At 32.1% G+C, this 15,088-nt stretch overlaps 2 protein-coding genes across 2 annotated transcripts; both read left to right on the forward strand.

Annotated features, from left to right (window-relative positions):
• The first annotated feature begins 2,284 nt into the window (after positions 1-2,284).
• Positions 2,285-13,330, forward strand: LOC103846069 (aluminum-activated malate transporter 8). The gene is made up of 5 exons (XM_009122992.3): positions 2,285-6,790; positions 6,884-7,297; positions 7,395-7,504; positions 7,627-7,770; positions 8,338-13,330. Exons 1-5 carry the CDS (start codon positions 6,514-6,516, stop codon positions 8,863-8,865), a joined length of 1,473 nt encoding a protein of 490 aa, XP_009121240.1. The 5' UTR covers positions 2,285-6,513; the 3' UTR covers positions 8,866-13,330.
• A 728-nt stretch (positions 13,331-14,058) lies between these two features.
• On the forward strand, positions 14,059-15,020 carry LOC103846080 (NDR1/HIN1-like protein 1). The gene has a single exon (XM_009123003.3). The coding sequence runs from the start codon at positions 14,175-14,177 to the stop codon at positions 14,808-14,810; it is 636 nt and encodes a 211-aa protein (XP_009121251.1). The 5' UTR covers positions 14,059-14,174; the 3' UTR covers positions 14,811-15,020.
• The last annotated feature ends 68 nt before the right edge of the window (positions 15,021-15,088 follow it).

The following is a 15,088-nucleotide window of genomic DNA, read 5'->3' on the forward strand; positions in this document are numbered from 1 at the left end:
AGTAGGGAGTATTATGAAGTTTTAGTAAATTAATTGACAAAAAATTAAAACGAAGCCCATGTACCATGAAAGAGAGTTTAATATACATTAATACAAATGTAGAATGTGTTTAGAAATTTTAAAACAACCCCAAAGATGATATGCTTCATTATTAGAGCATTTACCGAAAAATTCAGTATTTTCGTAGGGGTTACCCATAGATTTTGAGAAAAATTCAAAAATATGAAAATTCGGTTTTAGTGCATGGTTGCATCTTTCACTAACATATGATGAAGGTCAAAGAGGTTTATGAAGTTTATACTGGTTAGTCCACATAAGTAGGGAGTATTATGAAGTTTTACTAAATTAATTGACAAAAAATTAAAACGATGCCCATGTACCTTGAAAGAGAGTTTAATATACATTAATACAAATGTAGAATTTGTTTAGAAATTTTAAAACAACCCCAAAGATGATATGCTTCATTATTAGAGCATTTACCGAAAAATTCAGTATTTTCGTAAAGGTTAACCCATAGATTTTGAGAAAAATTCAAAAATATGAAAATTCGGTTTTAGTGGATAGTTGCATCGTTCACTAACATATGATGAAGGTCAAAGAGGTTTGGAACTTTTGTTGTCTCCGTTTCCCTAGAAAATAGCGATTTTATAGTGGTTAGTCCATCAATTGAGGGGGGGAGCTCTATAAAGACAGTAACGAAGGGTTTATATAGTTGTCTAAAATATTTAGTTACTAATATATGATATTAATGAGTTTCTGATAAAATGGAAATAAAGTTTTTGAATGTAAGATACTCCGTATTAGACCAATCAAAACAGTAACTTTTATGAGATACTAGGTTCTTGTCCGCGCTACGCGCGGATAATATTTTGATTTTTTTTTATATTTTTGTACTATTATGTCAATTCTTTAGTTTTATAAAATGTTATGTTTTTACTATAAATTTGGAATTAAAAATCTAATTTTTTCTTACTGTAAAGTAAGTTAATTTTTTTGAATCTTACCACAACACATTGTACACGAAGAGAATATAGTTGGTCTTTATATTTTTATTTGGTGTAATATTGAAAATTTTGATGGTTTGTTTAAATAGTTTTTTTAAATTATATATTTTAGAATTGATTTTCGTGACTATATTCTATAATTGTCTAAAAAAAATTGTTTGTCCCATATAGACATTTACATAAATATGGACTTCTGATAAATTTGTTCATTGGGATATTTAGTTTCACTTTCAATTTTATTCTCTTTTTTGGCACCCTCGTGCTAGCTTGTGGGGTTAGCCAACTTGGTGCAAAAGGGTTTACAAAAGCAGATCGAGATGCGCGTGATCGGACACCTTCTGCTAGGCTATTCGTACGGAATTTCAAAGATTTAAGAATATAAGCAATAAAAAGTTCAGAAAATTCTTTGGATACAGCCTGTATTTCGTCGAGCTCCGAGTCCAACGCAGGCTAATCTTCCTCCTTTTGAATGAGTATAACCAGTTGTTCACAGTCGATTGAAAGACCATCTCTCTGTGTCCAAACTTCAGTATCACTTGCATTGCCCATAATAAACCTTCAGCTTCCGCTTGCAGTGGTGATTTGGTGCGTGTATATCGGTCCTTGCTCCAAACAGCATTGGAAAGTCACCATCCATTAACACAAAGCCAAGTCCAGATATGTCTCTTTCATTTATCCAGGATATCTAGCAGGAGCGTTTCTTTACGGAGGAACAATTGTGTCCGTTACTTTAACTCCCATATCAATCTCCATAATCTCGTCTATACGTTGAGCTATCCTCCAACACTCTGCTTCAATTTTATTAACTAATGGGAAAGACATAATTCATACGATACTATTAATGACTGTTTTTTTTTTGTAACACCGATACGGCAAACTTATGTTTTATTTAACAAAACTCTTATTTTAATTTTGTATTTAAGAATCAATCATAATTTATATTATCCATAATTTTAGTAAATTTGTTTATTTGTCATGTTTTTATTAGGTTTTAGCTAAATTATTGATTTATTATTTATTTTTACCCTTAGTTAATATTATATATATTAAAAAAAAATTATTTTAGTAATATTAAATTTCTATTTTATATTAAAATTTAGTTAGTTTTTCTTATTTGTCATATTTTATTAGGTTTTAGACTTTTAGATAGGTTATTGATTTATTATTAATTTCTAACTGATTCGCTAATGTGTTAATTAAAACAATACCCTTAATGAATTTTATATATAATTAAAAACGAATTTTATTTTAATCATATAAAATTTATATGTTATATTAATATTAAATATTTGATTCTAAAATAATATAATAAAATTATAAAAAAATTTAAAAATAAGATAATTCTTATATATATTTTGTTGCTATCTGAAAACAATATTTTTATTATACTCCCTCTGTTCCTAAATAATATATGTTTTAGAATTTTCACACTTATTAAGAAAATACTTAAAATTTTGATAATAAATGTATGATTTTCTGTGTTTAGATATTTCCTATGATTTTTAACCAATTAAAATTCAGTTAACACAATTAATGTTTTTGAAATTTACAATTTTCCATTATTACATACATTGAAAATGTAAAATATAGATCTTTTAGAAACAAAATATTTTTCTAAAACATAGATCATTTAGGAACGGAGGGAGTAAAAGTTAAAAAGATACAAAAAATTATAATTAAATATTATTCAAGAAAAAAATATTTTTATAAATATATTTTCTAAACTTTTGTAAGATATGAGTGTTTAAAAAAAATTAACACGGGATGTTTAGAATACGGGATTATGCTTATGAGATAGTGGCTCGGGAGTGGGCTAGGAGATGGGTCTAATGGGCTGTGAATTGTTGAATTTTTTTTTAATTGCAAGCCCACTTCGTGATGACCTGGCATATTGATTGATCCTGAATATTTGTACACATGTGGATAGACTTAGGAAGCAATGACTTAGCTCCTTTTATATAGTAGGATATATTTTCTAAACTATTTCTAAAATATGAGTGTTTTAAAAAAATTAACACGGGATGTTTATAATACGGGATTATGCTTATGAGAGAGTGGCTCGGGAGTGGGCTAGGAGATGGATCTAATGGGCTGCGAATTGTTGAATTTTTTTTTTAATTGCAAGCCCACTTCGTGATGACCTGGCATATTGATTGGTCTTGAATATTTATACACATGTGGATAGGCTTACGAAACAATGATTTAGCTTCTTTTATACAGTAGGATTGCATCCAATAGCCCAAAAAAATCAAAATTAACTAACTAGACCAAAATCGTATTCTCTCTATTCTTTTCTCTTCTTATGGCTTTCTAGTTTCTACTAGCTCTTTTTTTTTAACTTTTTTCTACTATCTCTCTAAAAAACTATTTTTGGTTTTTTTTTTCTTGGTTATTTGATAAATAACCCCGACATTTATTGTAGGGTGTAATTTAGCTAACGGTTAACTAAAGTTTGAAAAGGTTATTGGATAAGCGGCCAAGCCTGAATCAAAATCACGGATTATGGGCTTCAAGGGAGATCTGGATCAAAGTTTAGGCCTAATTAGGCTGTAAACATTGGTTAACTATTTATATCGAGTCGGCCTAAATCACTTTTTGTGTTTGTTTCTTCACGTACGTGTATAAAATGAGTGTGCGGTTCTCCGATTTTATATTTAATTAAAAAAAATTGTGTGTTTCTCAAGTTTATGGGTGCAAAATGGGTCGGCTCATAGAGGATTTAATTATTTAAATGATTTTAGTGGAAGGTTATCAACATGGAATAATCAAGTATAAAAAATTGGCCAACTATACATGTTGCAAAAGCAAGTGTATGAAGAACAATATTATAAGGGAAAAACTGAAACTTTAGGAAAAAAAGTTAGAACCATAAAGAAAAACGAGTTGGAAGTTTAAGCTAAATTGTCATATAGCGATGAACCGTTCCTTTATGGCCGGTCTCTTCCGACCAATCCGACGTGAATATTGACGCCCTTTTTCTGACCAGCCTTACGTTTCATGAGAAGACCCACGTTCTGGTCACATTGAGCTCCTTCGTTTAGGAATTAGCCACGCACTACGTTTTATTTTTTTTGCTTGGTCGCAGACACGCACTACGTTTTGTTTGAATTTGTTAACAAAAGTTTGTTTTATGAATGAATGGTCAAGACTCAAGTATTTCTAAGCAAATCCTATAAATAAGCGAAAAAGTTTAAATGATCAATCGGAATACAACTTGTACAAGAAATTTCCGATTTCTAAGATGGAACTGAATTAGTTGCTCTTACTCAGTTATTCCACAACTGCTTTAACATTTGACAATCCACTCATACTGTATGTACATTCACTAAGACGCATTGAAATCTTTTATTCATTGCGGTTATAGATATTTCTACTATGTTTCCATTACATATAGTTCATGTTGAACTACAATTTCACACATGATAATTATGGAAGCCAAAATAATTATGAAAACTGAAGTTACTTGGGCTGTTTTGTTACGGATAGCCTATAATCTACATATGCTGGACTGCTAGTAGGAAAGCTTGAAATTCCACTTCCAAACATTAGTACAAGCTCATCCAATACTCTTCCGGCTTCTAGATAGAAAACTATAGTGGTCTCGAATTGTGTTTCATGATCAGAGAAAACTTCAGTATTTTACTTATATATTTTTTGTTTGTTTTAACTATGAAAATACCAAAATTCAATGCTATCAGAGTTGGTACATGACCGGATATGATAAAGGGTGGTTGAGAGGTTGCAGCAGATGTTCAGACATGCAAACACATCAAAGGGAATATTTTGTACATCACTAGTCACTACTGTTTTAGCCAACCACTAGTTACTCTTATACATATTTCTTTTGCGCTTTGATATCGAATTTCATAAATTGTGTTTTACTATTGCTTCAGCTATGAAAATATTAGATCCACTAATTTCGTCTTCTATCATTAATGTATTTGCAACAATGCACATATATATATATAACGAAATAATGGTTTAACTAATTATTTGCTATGGATCATTGAGTAATCTATATATCCAAACAAAGAATCGCAAACTTAAAGTCATACCCTTAAATCTAGTGCGGGAGAAAATTGTTACGTTATAGTGATAAGTTATCTTGTCACGTTTAAAGATACGAAAATGAAAACAAAATATGCTATATGTTCGTAAAAAGGAGAAAAGAATATGCTATTTATGAAGTACAAATTGGTGCAGAACTCAGAATGAAATCTCGATCATACATTCATGTAGTATTCTTGGAATAGTGTTTAGATATAGTGCAAGCAAAATGAAAAAAAAAAAGAATGTGTTTTGCAAATTGTAAAGTTAGAACAAATTAAAAAGAATGGACGAGACGACCGTTGTTAAAAAATAGATTTTGCACCTAAACTCGTCTAACACCTTTTTTAACTTATAAATTAATGGTTTTATAGAGATTGACTCGTCAATTTAATAAACCTCCAAATCCTCACGCTTCTTCGTCATGCCTACCATTTCTCAAATTTTCAAATATCATATCATCAATTCATTGTGGTCATAGTCTGATAGTCACATTACTGCCATTGTTATGATCATCTTGCTTTAGTCTAAATTTTGTTTAAAAATTTAGATACAGAATAATATGAATCACTTTCCATACAAAAATATATGTGAAGAGTAGAGCCCATTTGATCCTAGGCATATGAATACTCTGTTAAGAAAATATTTTAGTGTTATCTATAATTAAGAATAAGATTACAAGTTCTTTTCTATAGCGTTTATCACTTATCAGCCATATAATGATCAGTGTCATTATCTTATATGTTTAACTTATCAATTATTATTGTCTCATCATCATAATGCACACTGGGAGCACCTTAGTTTGACTAATACTGAGATAATTCACAAGAAAGCAACTTGGGATGATAATTTCTCATTAATATTTAATTACTTACATAAAGTTATCTAAATGTTTTCTTTCCATCGAATGTTCACATAACTGCTGTAAAGTTAGAAGCAAAACATTCCCAACCTTTGTTTTAGAGAGCTCCTCTGCTGAGCTCTAGTGGGTTCGATCAACTTGGTCCTTTTCTTCTTCTTGTTTTCTCTTTTTTTTTCCTTTTTATGTAATTCTTCTCTTTTTTTGGCTTGTGGAAGTGGAGCTCGTAAATAAATAAACTAAAACATTTTAGTATAATATTTGGTCTTTTATTCGACCTACGTAAGAAAAACATTTTGTACATTTATATTCTACCTATCTATAGATGAATTGCCTGCCATCCATCAATTAATTAGATCTAAGTAAGAAAAGTACTGCGCATCACTTTTTATGTCTTCAATATTTATATCAATAAAAATCAAGACATCCAGATAAAAAAATAGTTTAGATGCAAGCTTAGTCAGCAATGAAAAACCTGTCGTTTCACAGATTAAGCTTTCTTCTACCTATAAATATAGCCAAAAACTATCCCACATAAGCATCACACAAAAGTTCTACAAATATTAGCCAATTCACAAGCTTTAAGTTACATTGAAAGTTTCAATGGAGATGGACTTGAATGCTCAAGTGAAGAAAGCAGGATTCTTCCAAAGGCTTAAGGAGTTCCCTTGCAAGCTTAAAGACGGCGTCACCAAGCGCATAAAGAATGTGCAAAAGTTTGGTAAAGATGATCCAAGACGGATCATCCATTCCTTAAAAGTGGGACTTTCTCTCACATTAGTATCAATGCTGTACTATGTACGGCCTCTTTATAATAGCTTCGGGGTTTCGGGTATGTGGGCGATACTAACCGTAGTCGTAGTCTCCGAGTTCACTGTCGGTAAGTCTATTAAAAATGTCTATGTTACTATGACAAATTAAATAGAAAGATGTCTATTAAACCCAAGTCTAACTAAAACATGTTTTCATATAGGTGGGACACTTTCAAAAGGTTTAAACAGAGGTTTTGCAACATTAATAGCCGGTGCCTTAGGGGTTGGTGCAGTACACCTTGCTAGATTCTGTGGAGACAAAGGAGAGCCGATTGTTCTTGGGATATTCGTGTTCTCACTAGGCGCAGCTGCAACATTTTCGCGGTTTTTTCCAAGGATTAAACAGAGATATGACTATGGTGCCTTGATTTTCATACTCACATTCAGCATGGTTGCCGTTTCGGGTTACCGTACAGATGAAATATTGGTTATGGCATATCAAAGACTATCCACCATTCTTATTGGTGGAACGATATGCATCCTTGTATCGATCTTCGTTTTTCCTGTATGGGCAGGCGAAGATCTTCACAAGATGGTTGCTAATAACATTATCAAACTCGCTAACTCTTTAGAAGGTGACTTATAATCCAACATTTTCAATTGATTTATTCTTGGTAAATATAATGAATATATAACTTATGGATGCATACGTGTTTTAATCTCTTTAAAAAGGTTTCGAGGGTGAATATTTTCCATCATCGGAGAAGACTTCAAAGGAGACAAATTCGTGTGTTCAACAATACAAAAGCATTCTAACATCAAAAAGCACGGAAGATACTTTGGTATAATTGTCTACATATATACAATAATTAATGTTCCTACATATTGCTGTTCTAGTTAATTTCTATTTATTTTATAAAAGTGTTCTAATGTAATTGATGATCGTAACGTTTTTGTTTTGCAGGCGAATCTTGCGAGATGGGAACCGGGACATGGCCGATTCAGGCTACGCCATCCATGGACAAAGTACTTAAAGATCGCAGGACTCGTACGTCAATGCGCCTTTCATTTTGAAATCCTCAATGGCTATGTTCTCTCTGACGTTAAGGTTTGTTGGCAATCACATTTTAGTTTGATATTAAACCATAAACTACTTTTAAAACTGCAAACTGAATTGGAAAGTGAATCAAATTGTTATTTATCATTAATCACTGGATCGAATAAGTAGAAGATTATTTTTAACAGGAGTATAAAATTTAATAATTATATATATTTTTCAATGTAAGGAAAATATGAATAATTATTAGTTTTTTATCATTATATTTAATTCCAAAACAAGGTGACTCTGAATTTGTAAAATTGTCTAAATTTGGTAAGCATGATGTATCTTTGCTACGTCGTATGCCATTATTGATGTTCCCTCTTTTTGTTATCTCCCTCCACTCGCAATCATAAGACACATGCATAAATAGTGTATTATAACCAGGACTAACCATCAAAGATTGCCTCTGTGTAACGTCAATGCACCAAGCAGGTGTAACATAAAAATAAAATGCCAAGGCTCTCAATGGCTAAAATGTCGATGATAAATAATACGTATACATTAACGAATAACTAATGGTTTGACGGAATAATATTAATAATTTGCATGTTCTTTTACGTGTGACGCAAGCAGATACCGCAAGATTTCATAAGCAAGATTCAAGAGCCATGCTCGATCATGAGCAGAGAAGCTTGTGAAGCCCTAAAAGCCATAGCCAAATCTATCAAAACAATGAAGAGAGACAGTGTTTGTGTTAATGCACATATTGAAAACTCCAAAAATGCCATACAAAACCTAAGGATTGCACTCAAAACGTCTTCTCCAGAGACAGAGAAAGATCTCTTGGAGATCATTCCCGGAGTCACAATGGCGTCAATATTGATCGAGATCGTTAATTACGTCGAGAAGATCTCCGAGGCTGTGGAAGAATTCTCCGGTCTGGCACACTTTAAAGAGACTCTGGATCCAAAAGTGTCACCGGAATTAGGACAACATCAACTACTTCACAGGGGAAGTGTAAAGCCTGTTCTAGAGGGTGACAGCGAGGAAGAAAACAATAGCTCTCCTCATGTTGTTATCAATGTCCATGATGAACAGCCACCAACAACCAGCGAAAAAATAGTTTCGGGCGTACAGAAGACGAGAGTAGGTGTCGTGTAGATATGTTATCATTGTCCAAACTTTAAAAACTCTTTGAAGGGAGCTTGTTTAACATTATCTAGTGAATAATATTAATCATTTCACTTATGATCAATTGCCTTTTAGAAATAGTTTTTTTTGGCTTTTAAGAATAGGTGTGAACTAGATAACTATCGGCATGAAACGAAAGATTAGACTCAATTTTAGGATTATTGATTCTGATTAAATTATTACACCAATAAAATGACACATTCTTTGGTAGAAAAAGCTTTAAGTACATAAATAGCATACAGAGTTTTGAGGTTATATAAATGTGATATAACATATTGAAAAATTATCTTCATTTGTATATCAATACACAAATCCTAAAATATGTATTTGCCTCAATCGTTGTTTCTCTCTAAATATTCTTATTTTCGTGCTTACTTCGCGTTTGTTTACAAAATGGATCCAATTTTTCAATCCAAGAAAGCCTTTGCTCTGTTTGCAATGATATCTACAAAATGATAAGGAATTAAAAAATAGTACCTATAGTTAATTTATGCCCTGAAGAATAAGAATGTGCCACTGGAAGATCTGGAATATTCGTTCCACTTAAAAAGAGAAATAGGTAGGTCAACATGTGACTAGGCAGCTGTGTGAGATTGCTTAATTTGAGTTACTAATTATGAAGTCAAACTAACTTGAAAATAGTAAAACCACAAAATTAAAGTAATGATCTTTACGCAGACAATAACTAATGGTAACTGAAAAGGAGTTTGGATCCCCAAATCTGATTACGTAGTGCATTGTAAGGCTGACCATCCTTAAGCATGAAGTTTATTATTTATATCGATTCGTTGTACAGTAGTACTATGGATTCAAAACAATTCAGTTAGAGAAGAATCTAATTATTTAAAATGTGAACAAAATGAAATGAATTGAGTATTGATGTCTGAGTCTCTGAGATAAATATTGTCTAATATTATACAGAAATCAGGAAGATTCTACTTTTAGTTTTAAAAACTGAGGAGTCCAAAGGTCAAAAATATATATGCATGTAGATGTAGTCAACTAAGTAATCGGCTTAGTACAGAAATTTCCAGTCGATAAGTTAATAAATCTCATCTTTTGAAAATTTATATATTTCGGGATCAACAGTTATGCATCAAAACGTAATCTTATAGAACAGGAAATATATTTTTTCAGTGTGCATTCAGGCTATGTAGTCGGAACACTTGAACTTGAATTTTGATATACTTAGATAGCCAAAAGTGAATTCTGACACTCTTTTGGCTGATGAAACTGCACGTTCTTAGAATTTATTGGATGCCGAATCGGTTCAAATTGCAGTGTTTTTGTTTTATGTTTTTTTCTGACTCGATATGATCTCAAATCCTAAAAAATAGTTTTTTTTTTTAATTTGGAAGAAAGGTCACGAGTTGAAGAAAGATGAGTGTCACGTGCGGTGCATGGTTGTCTTGCATGTACTTTGAACTTAGCCCCTTGCGAGTAAACATATATTGTAGTGGAACGAGCCCATCACGTGTAAATAGAACGAATATCTTTACTACTTTTGATTTGTGACAACCAATTTACTTCCTTTGGTATAGAAAAGATTGGGAATTCTTGGGATGGGTGGGACTTACGGTCCGGACGATTGGCGTAAACCTAAATAAAAAGGAGTCTTTGGCCCATCGAAAGACAGTGTCCATTAATCAAATGAAGTCGGTGAGTCTAACAACACATATGAAGAACTGTAATGGATTAGGGAACGGCGCCAATATTCATATATATCCTCCAACAACCCTTATGCACAGGAGAGTAGAACAATGATGACCTACGGTGAATTATTCTTTAAACCGAACATGAACCTACGGTAAGAATAACTTACCTCAACGATCCTACTCTTCGAAAAGAGAGGAACCCGACTCAATAACTATGTATTCAATGGCTGGAGAAAGAGGAGGTGAGCAATAACTACAAAAAACACACCGTCAATCTATTCATAATTAGTTGACGACCCGTTCATCTTTACATTTACTTTCTTCTGTTCAGTCCATGCGCTCTCTTATTGCTTCATGCCTTCATCTTTGACTGATTGTAACAATAAGCCCATTTACGGCTCAAAATGTTCGCCCATTTAACCAAAATACCAACGGATAGTCTTTGACTGACTGTCAGAGGCTTGGAATCCAGTGAAGTGGAGGCTTGAACTTGTTACCTTTGAGAGGAAAAACAATACTTAACCATCTGACCTACGGATAGCATTTGGAAAATTGGCCGAAATTGTAGTCTTCATATTAATGGCCAGAAGCAGATGCTTGTGCTGCTTCTACCCATGGCCGCTACTGGTTAGACCCATTGAAACATCTTTGATTAGGGGCTTGGCCATTATTACAATCTGCAAACTTGTGATATATAAAACTTTCATAGAAAAGAAGAGTAAATAACACTGGCTAGACTAAACAGAAAAAGATTAGAAGCTAAGTTGCAATAATACGTATCCTTAGTTAAATACTGAAGTTGTTATCACTAAAACTACTGTGACTTGCCATAAAAGAAAGCTGCAAAAACCTGAATAATTGTTCCTGTGTTGAATACAACCTGATATTTAGATTTATCTTTTTTTTTGGTAAAATATTTAGATTTAGATTTATCTTCACAAGCTAAACTGCGTTATTTGTCACCTGAGCATATTTCCCTGAGAGATATGCATTAGCAATAATCTGGTTGAATGCACTCTCTAGATTATATAATGGACAAAGCCGTTAGGTTTTGGGAGATACATTCTTACCGATACATTCGAATCATTCGATTTCCGTAGGAGAAAGTACTGTTCAATATGACAATATCTCGGTGTGTTTATGCATCTTAATTAGAAACTTAGACCCAAAAAATCTTATTTGTAAACAACCCACAGTTTCTTCTCTCTTTTTTTTTAACACATCCACCCACAATTTCGATTAAGTTGAATTTTGTCAAAAGCATGATCTAATACATACAACAATTGGATAATGAATTTTGTAATATCAAATTTGAATATTATATGGACCGAATAGTAATTACAATTAGTGCCCTCTTAAAGTTATCTCCCCTCCCGCAATGTTACAACACAATGCTTAGACTTTAGAGCAACCGTTGTAATTAAAAATCAACGTAACAGGACAAAGAAAATGATGGACAAGTGGTGGTTTCTCTTTTGGCAGCTAGTGTTAGGTCACTTACGTCCCCTTTTCCATTATGGAGAGAGTACGTGGTAAATGAAACTTTGTTTCCTAGCTCCTCTATCACATGTATTAAAAATATATTGTCCATTTGTATACAAAATACTTGATCATTTAATACTTAAAGGTTATATTGGACTAAATTATTATCACTAAATGGACTTATAGTCGGTCGCGAAAAGTCTCATACCCGTGTGATAGCTCCAAAAATTTATTCATCAAATTTTGATTAGAACAATAATCTCTATGTTCCACAAAAAAATGCCACTTTGACACCTTTCTAATGTTTGTCAACATCTTTTGAACATTTTTTTTGCTAAAATATAGAAGTCAAAAGCATAGATGGCGGACAAATAGTATTTCAAGTACTTACCAACCACATAATTATGTTTAGTTACGATTTACATTTATCATTTTACGATTTTGTGTCAATTATCCTGTACATTTATATTCATTTAACTGGTCACGTATTCAGATATAACTTTGGGTGGGTTTTATATTTATTTGTGTTCACATTTTTATAAATAGTATGGAAAGCGGAAATGTTTTTCTCTCTCTTAACCTAGAGAATTTTAAACCGAAATCAACTAATATGCCAATTTTTTTTAGAAATCTGATTCTTTTGTTGTTGGAAACGTCTACAATTGGCCTAAAATGATTAAAAAATTGCAGTAAAAGAGTTCAAATTTGTAAAGAAGAGCATTTATAGCAAATCGTTCAATCTAGCGTTTAAAACGATGACTCCGTATGTATTTTTAAAAATACGAATCAAAGTATATATCTACAAATAAATAATTTTTCTCTTTTTATTTGTAAGTGAGTTTCATTCTTCAAATGAGGAAGCTGGGAATGAAGTTTACTAGCTGGGTTTGTTATTATTGTTGAAGAAATCTTCGACCACACATAAAGTCACCTTTCTATAGAAACCGTCCACCGACCATATCAATCATCTTCCCATTCATAGTTTCAACATTCTAGAAATATATGATATATATGTGATTTAAAATGATATTCAGCAATTAATATATTACTGTATAAATTCAATACTGTACTGTAATATTTGACTAAATATGTAGATGATAAACGATAAATCTCTGTTTTTCCACGAAAATAAGGAAGAGAAATTTATATACCAATAAAACTTTACATCAGCCAAAAAATAAGATAACCCTTTAGATAATGAAAGAACACATTGTTTTTTGTTTTTAATAAAGACACTTAATTTTGGTTGTTTCATACAAATCTATCTTGATTACTACTATAATGATTTTGGTGTTAATATAAAAAGAACAAGAGCTTGATCCGCGCACCCGTGCGGGTTTTCATTTTTGGTTTGCAAAAAAAAAAATATTTATCTTATATAAATGGTAATATATGTTTTGAAAATTTATATATATATATATTAAATAATTATTTAATATATTTCTAAACACAATCATTTTAAAATTTATAATGAATAATTTTATTTTATTTTTTGATCCGTCAACTATTACAACTCTATTTTTAAAATATAACTCGTGTGTTCGTGCAAATGTATTTTTTATGGATCAAAATTTTAATGAAAAATAAAATGGTTATCTATTTTTATATTTGATTTATACGATTAAATAATTCAATATATTATTTAAAATTTTGTGGTCTATATTATGTATTTTTATAACATTTTTATATTTTTTAGACGTATTTAATATACCAAAATAAAAAATAACCATCCCGTAATAATAAAATTTTGTTATATTTTTTACATTGATTAAGTATAATTTATTGTTTACCCAGATTATAGGAAACATTTTTTAAATAAATAAACACAATTTGTTATATTTTATTTTAGAAAAATGCAATAATTAAATTATAAAAGAAAAGAATACTAAAATATTGGTAAATTTATTATTTCAGTGGCATTCAAATGTAAATAACTTTGAAAACTAAAGAGCAATTTATATTGTTACTTCTCCTTTAATAATAGAGATACCTTTAGTTGCTTATCATTCTCCTATAAAGCATACACACAATTAGGCTACCCCATTATTTACAACACATCAAATAAATAATAAACCAAAATTCTCTTTAACAACTTCTCCACTTTCTCCCCACCACCGCCGGAGAAAGAAAACCACCACCACCATGACCTCCAAAGACTGTGGCTCCCACACTCACTCTCGCCGGAAACTAATCCGGCGAATAATATGGTCAATAATCTTCATCCTCTTCATCATCTTCCTCACAATCCTTCTCATTTGGGCAATCCTCCAACCTTCAAAGCCACGTTTCATCCTCCAAGACGCCACCGTCTACGCCTTCAACGTCTCCGGCAATCCACCGAACCTCCTCACCTCCAACTTCCAAATCACTCTTTCTTCCCGGAACCCTAACGACAAGATCGGCATCTACTACGACCGTCTTGACGTCTACGCTACTTACCATAGTCAACAGATCACTTTCCGAACATCGATCCCTCCGACGTATCAGGGACACAAAGAAGTGAACATCTGGTCGCCGTTTGTCTACGGGACCTCCGTTCCCGTCGCTCCGTTCAACGCCGTTAGTCTTGACGGTGATCAAGATAACGGCGCTGTTACGCTGATCATCCGTGCTGACGGTAGAGTGAGGTGGAAAGTTGGGACGTTTATTACAGGGAAGTATCATCTTTACGTGAGGTGTCTTGCGTATATTAACTTCGGTAATAAAGCTGCCGGAGTTATTGTCGGAGATAACGCCGTTAAGTATACGCTTACGAGTAGTTGTAGTGTTAGTGTCTAAAACGGCGGCGGAGCGAAATTAGGTGAGCTAATTAACGACTCCATTATATATTACAGTCTTCTTAATTATCATAAAGTGATGTGAATTGTACATTTTGCTTATACGATGGCAAATATTACAGATCCGTGATGTTGTTGTGATGAGTTGTAAGAATTTAAATACGAATACTTTTTAAATAATTGAATCCTAAATTTTATTTTAAGTTGTGTATTTTTAAAAAGTATATATTTTCGGTGACTAGTTAAGATGCATCTTGTGATCCTATCATATCAAAAAAA

The sequence above is a fragment of the Brassica rapa genome, chromosome A01 (assembly GCF_000309985.2).
Source record: "Brassica rapa cultivar Chiifu-401-42 chromosome A01, CAAS_Brap_v3.01, whole genome shotgun sequence".
NCBI classification, from domain to species: domain Eukaryota; kingdom Viridiplantae; phylum Streptophyta; class Magnoliopsida; order Brassicales; family Brassicaceae; genus Brassica; species Brassica rapa.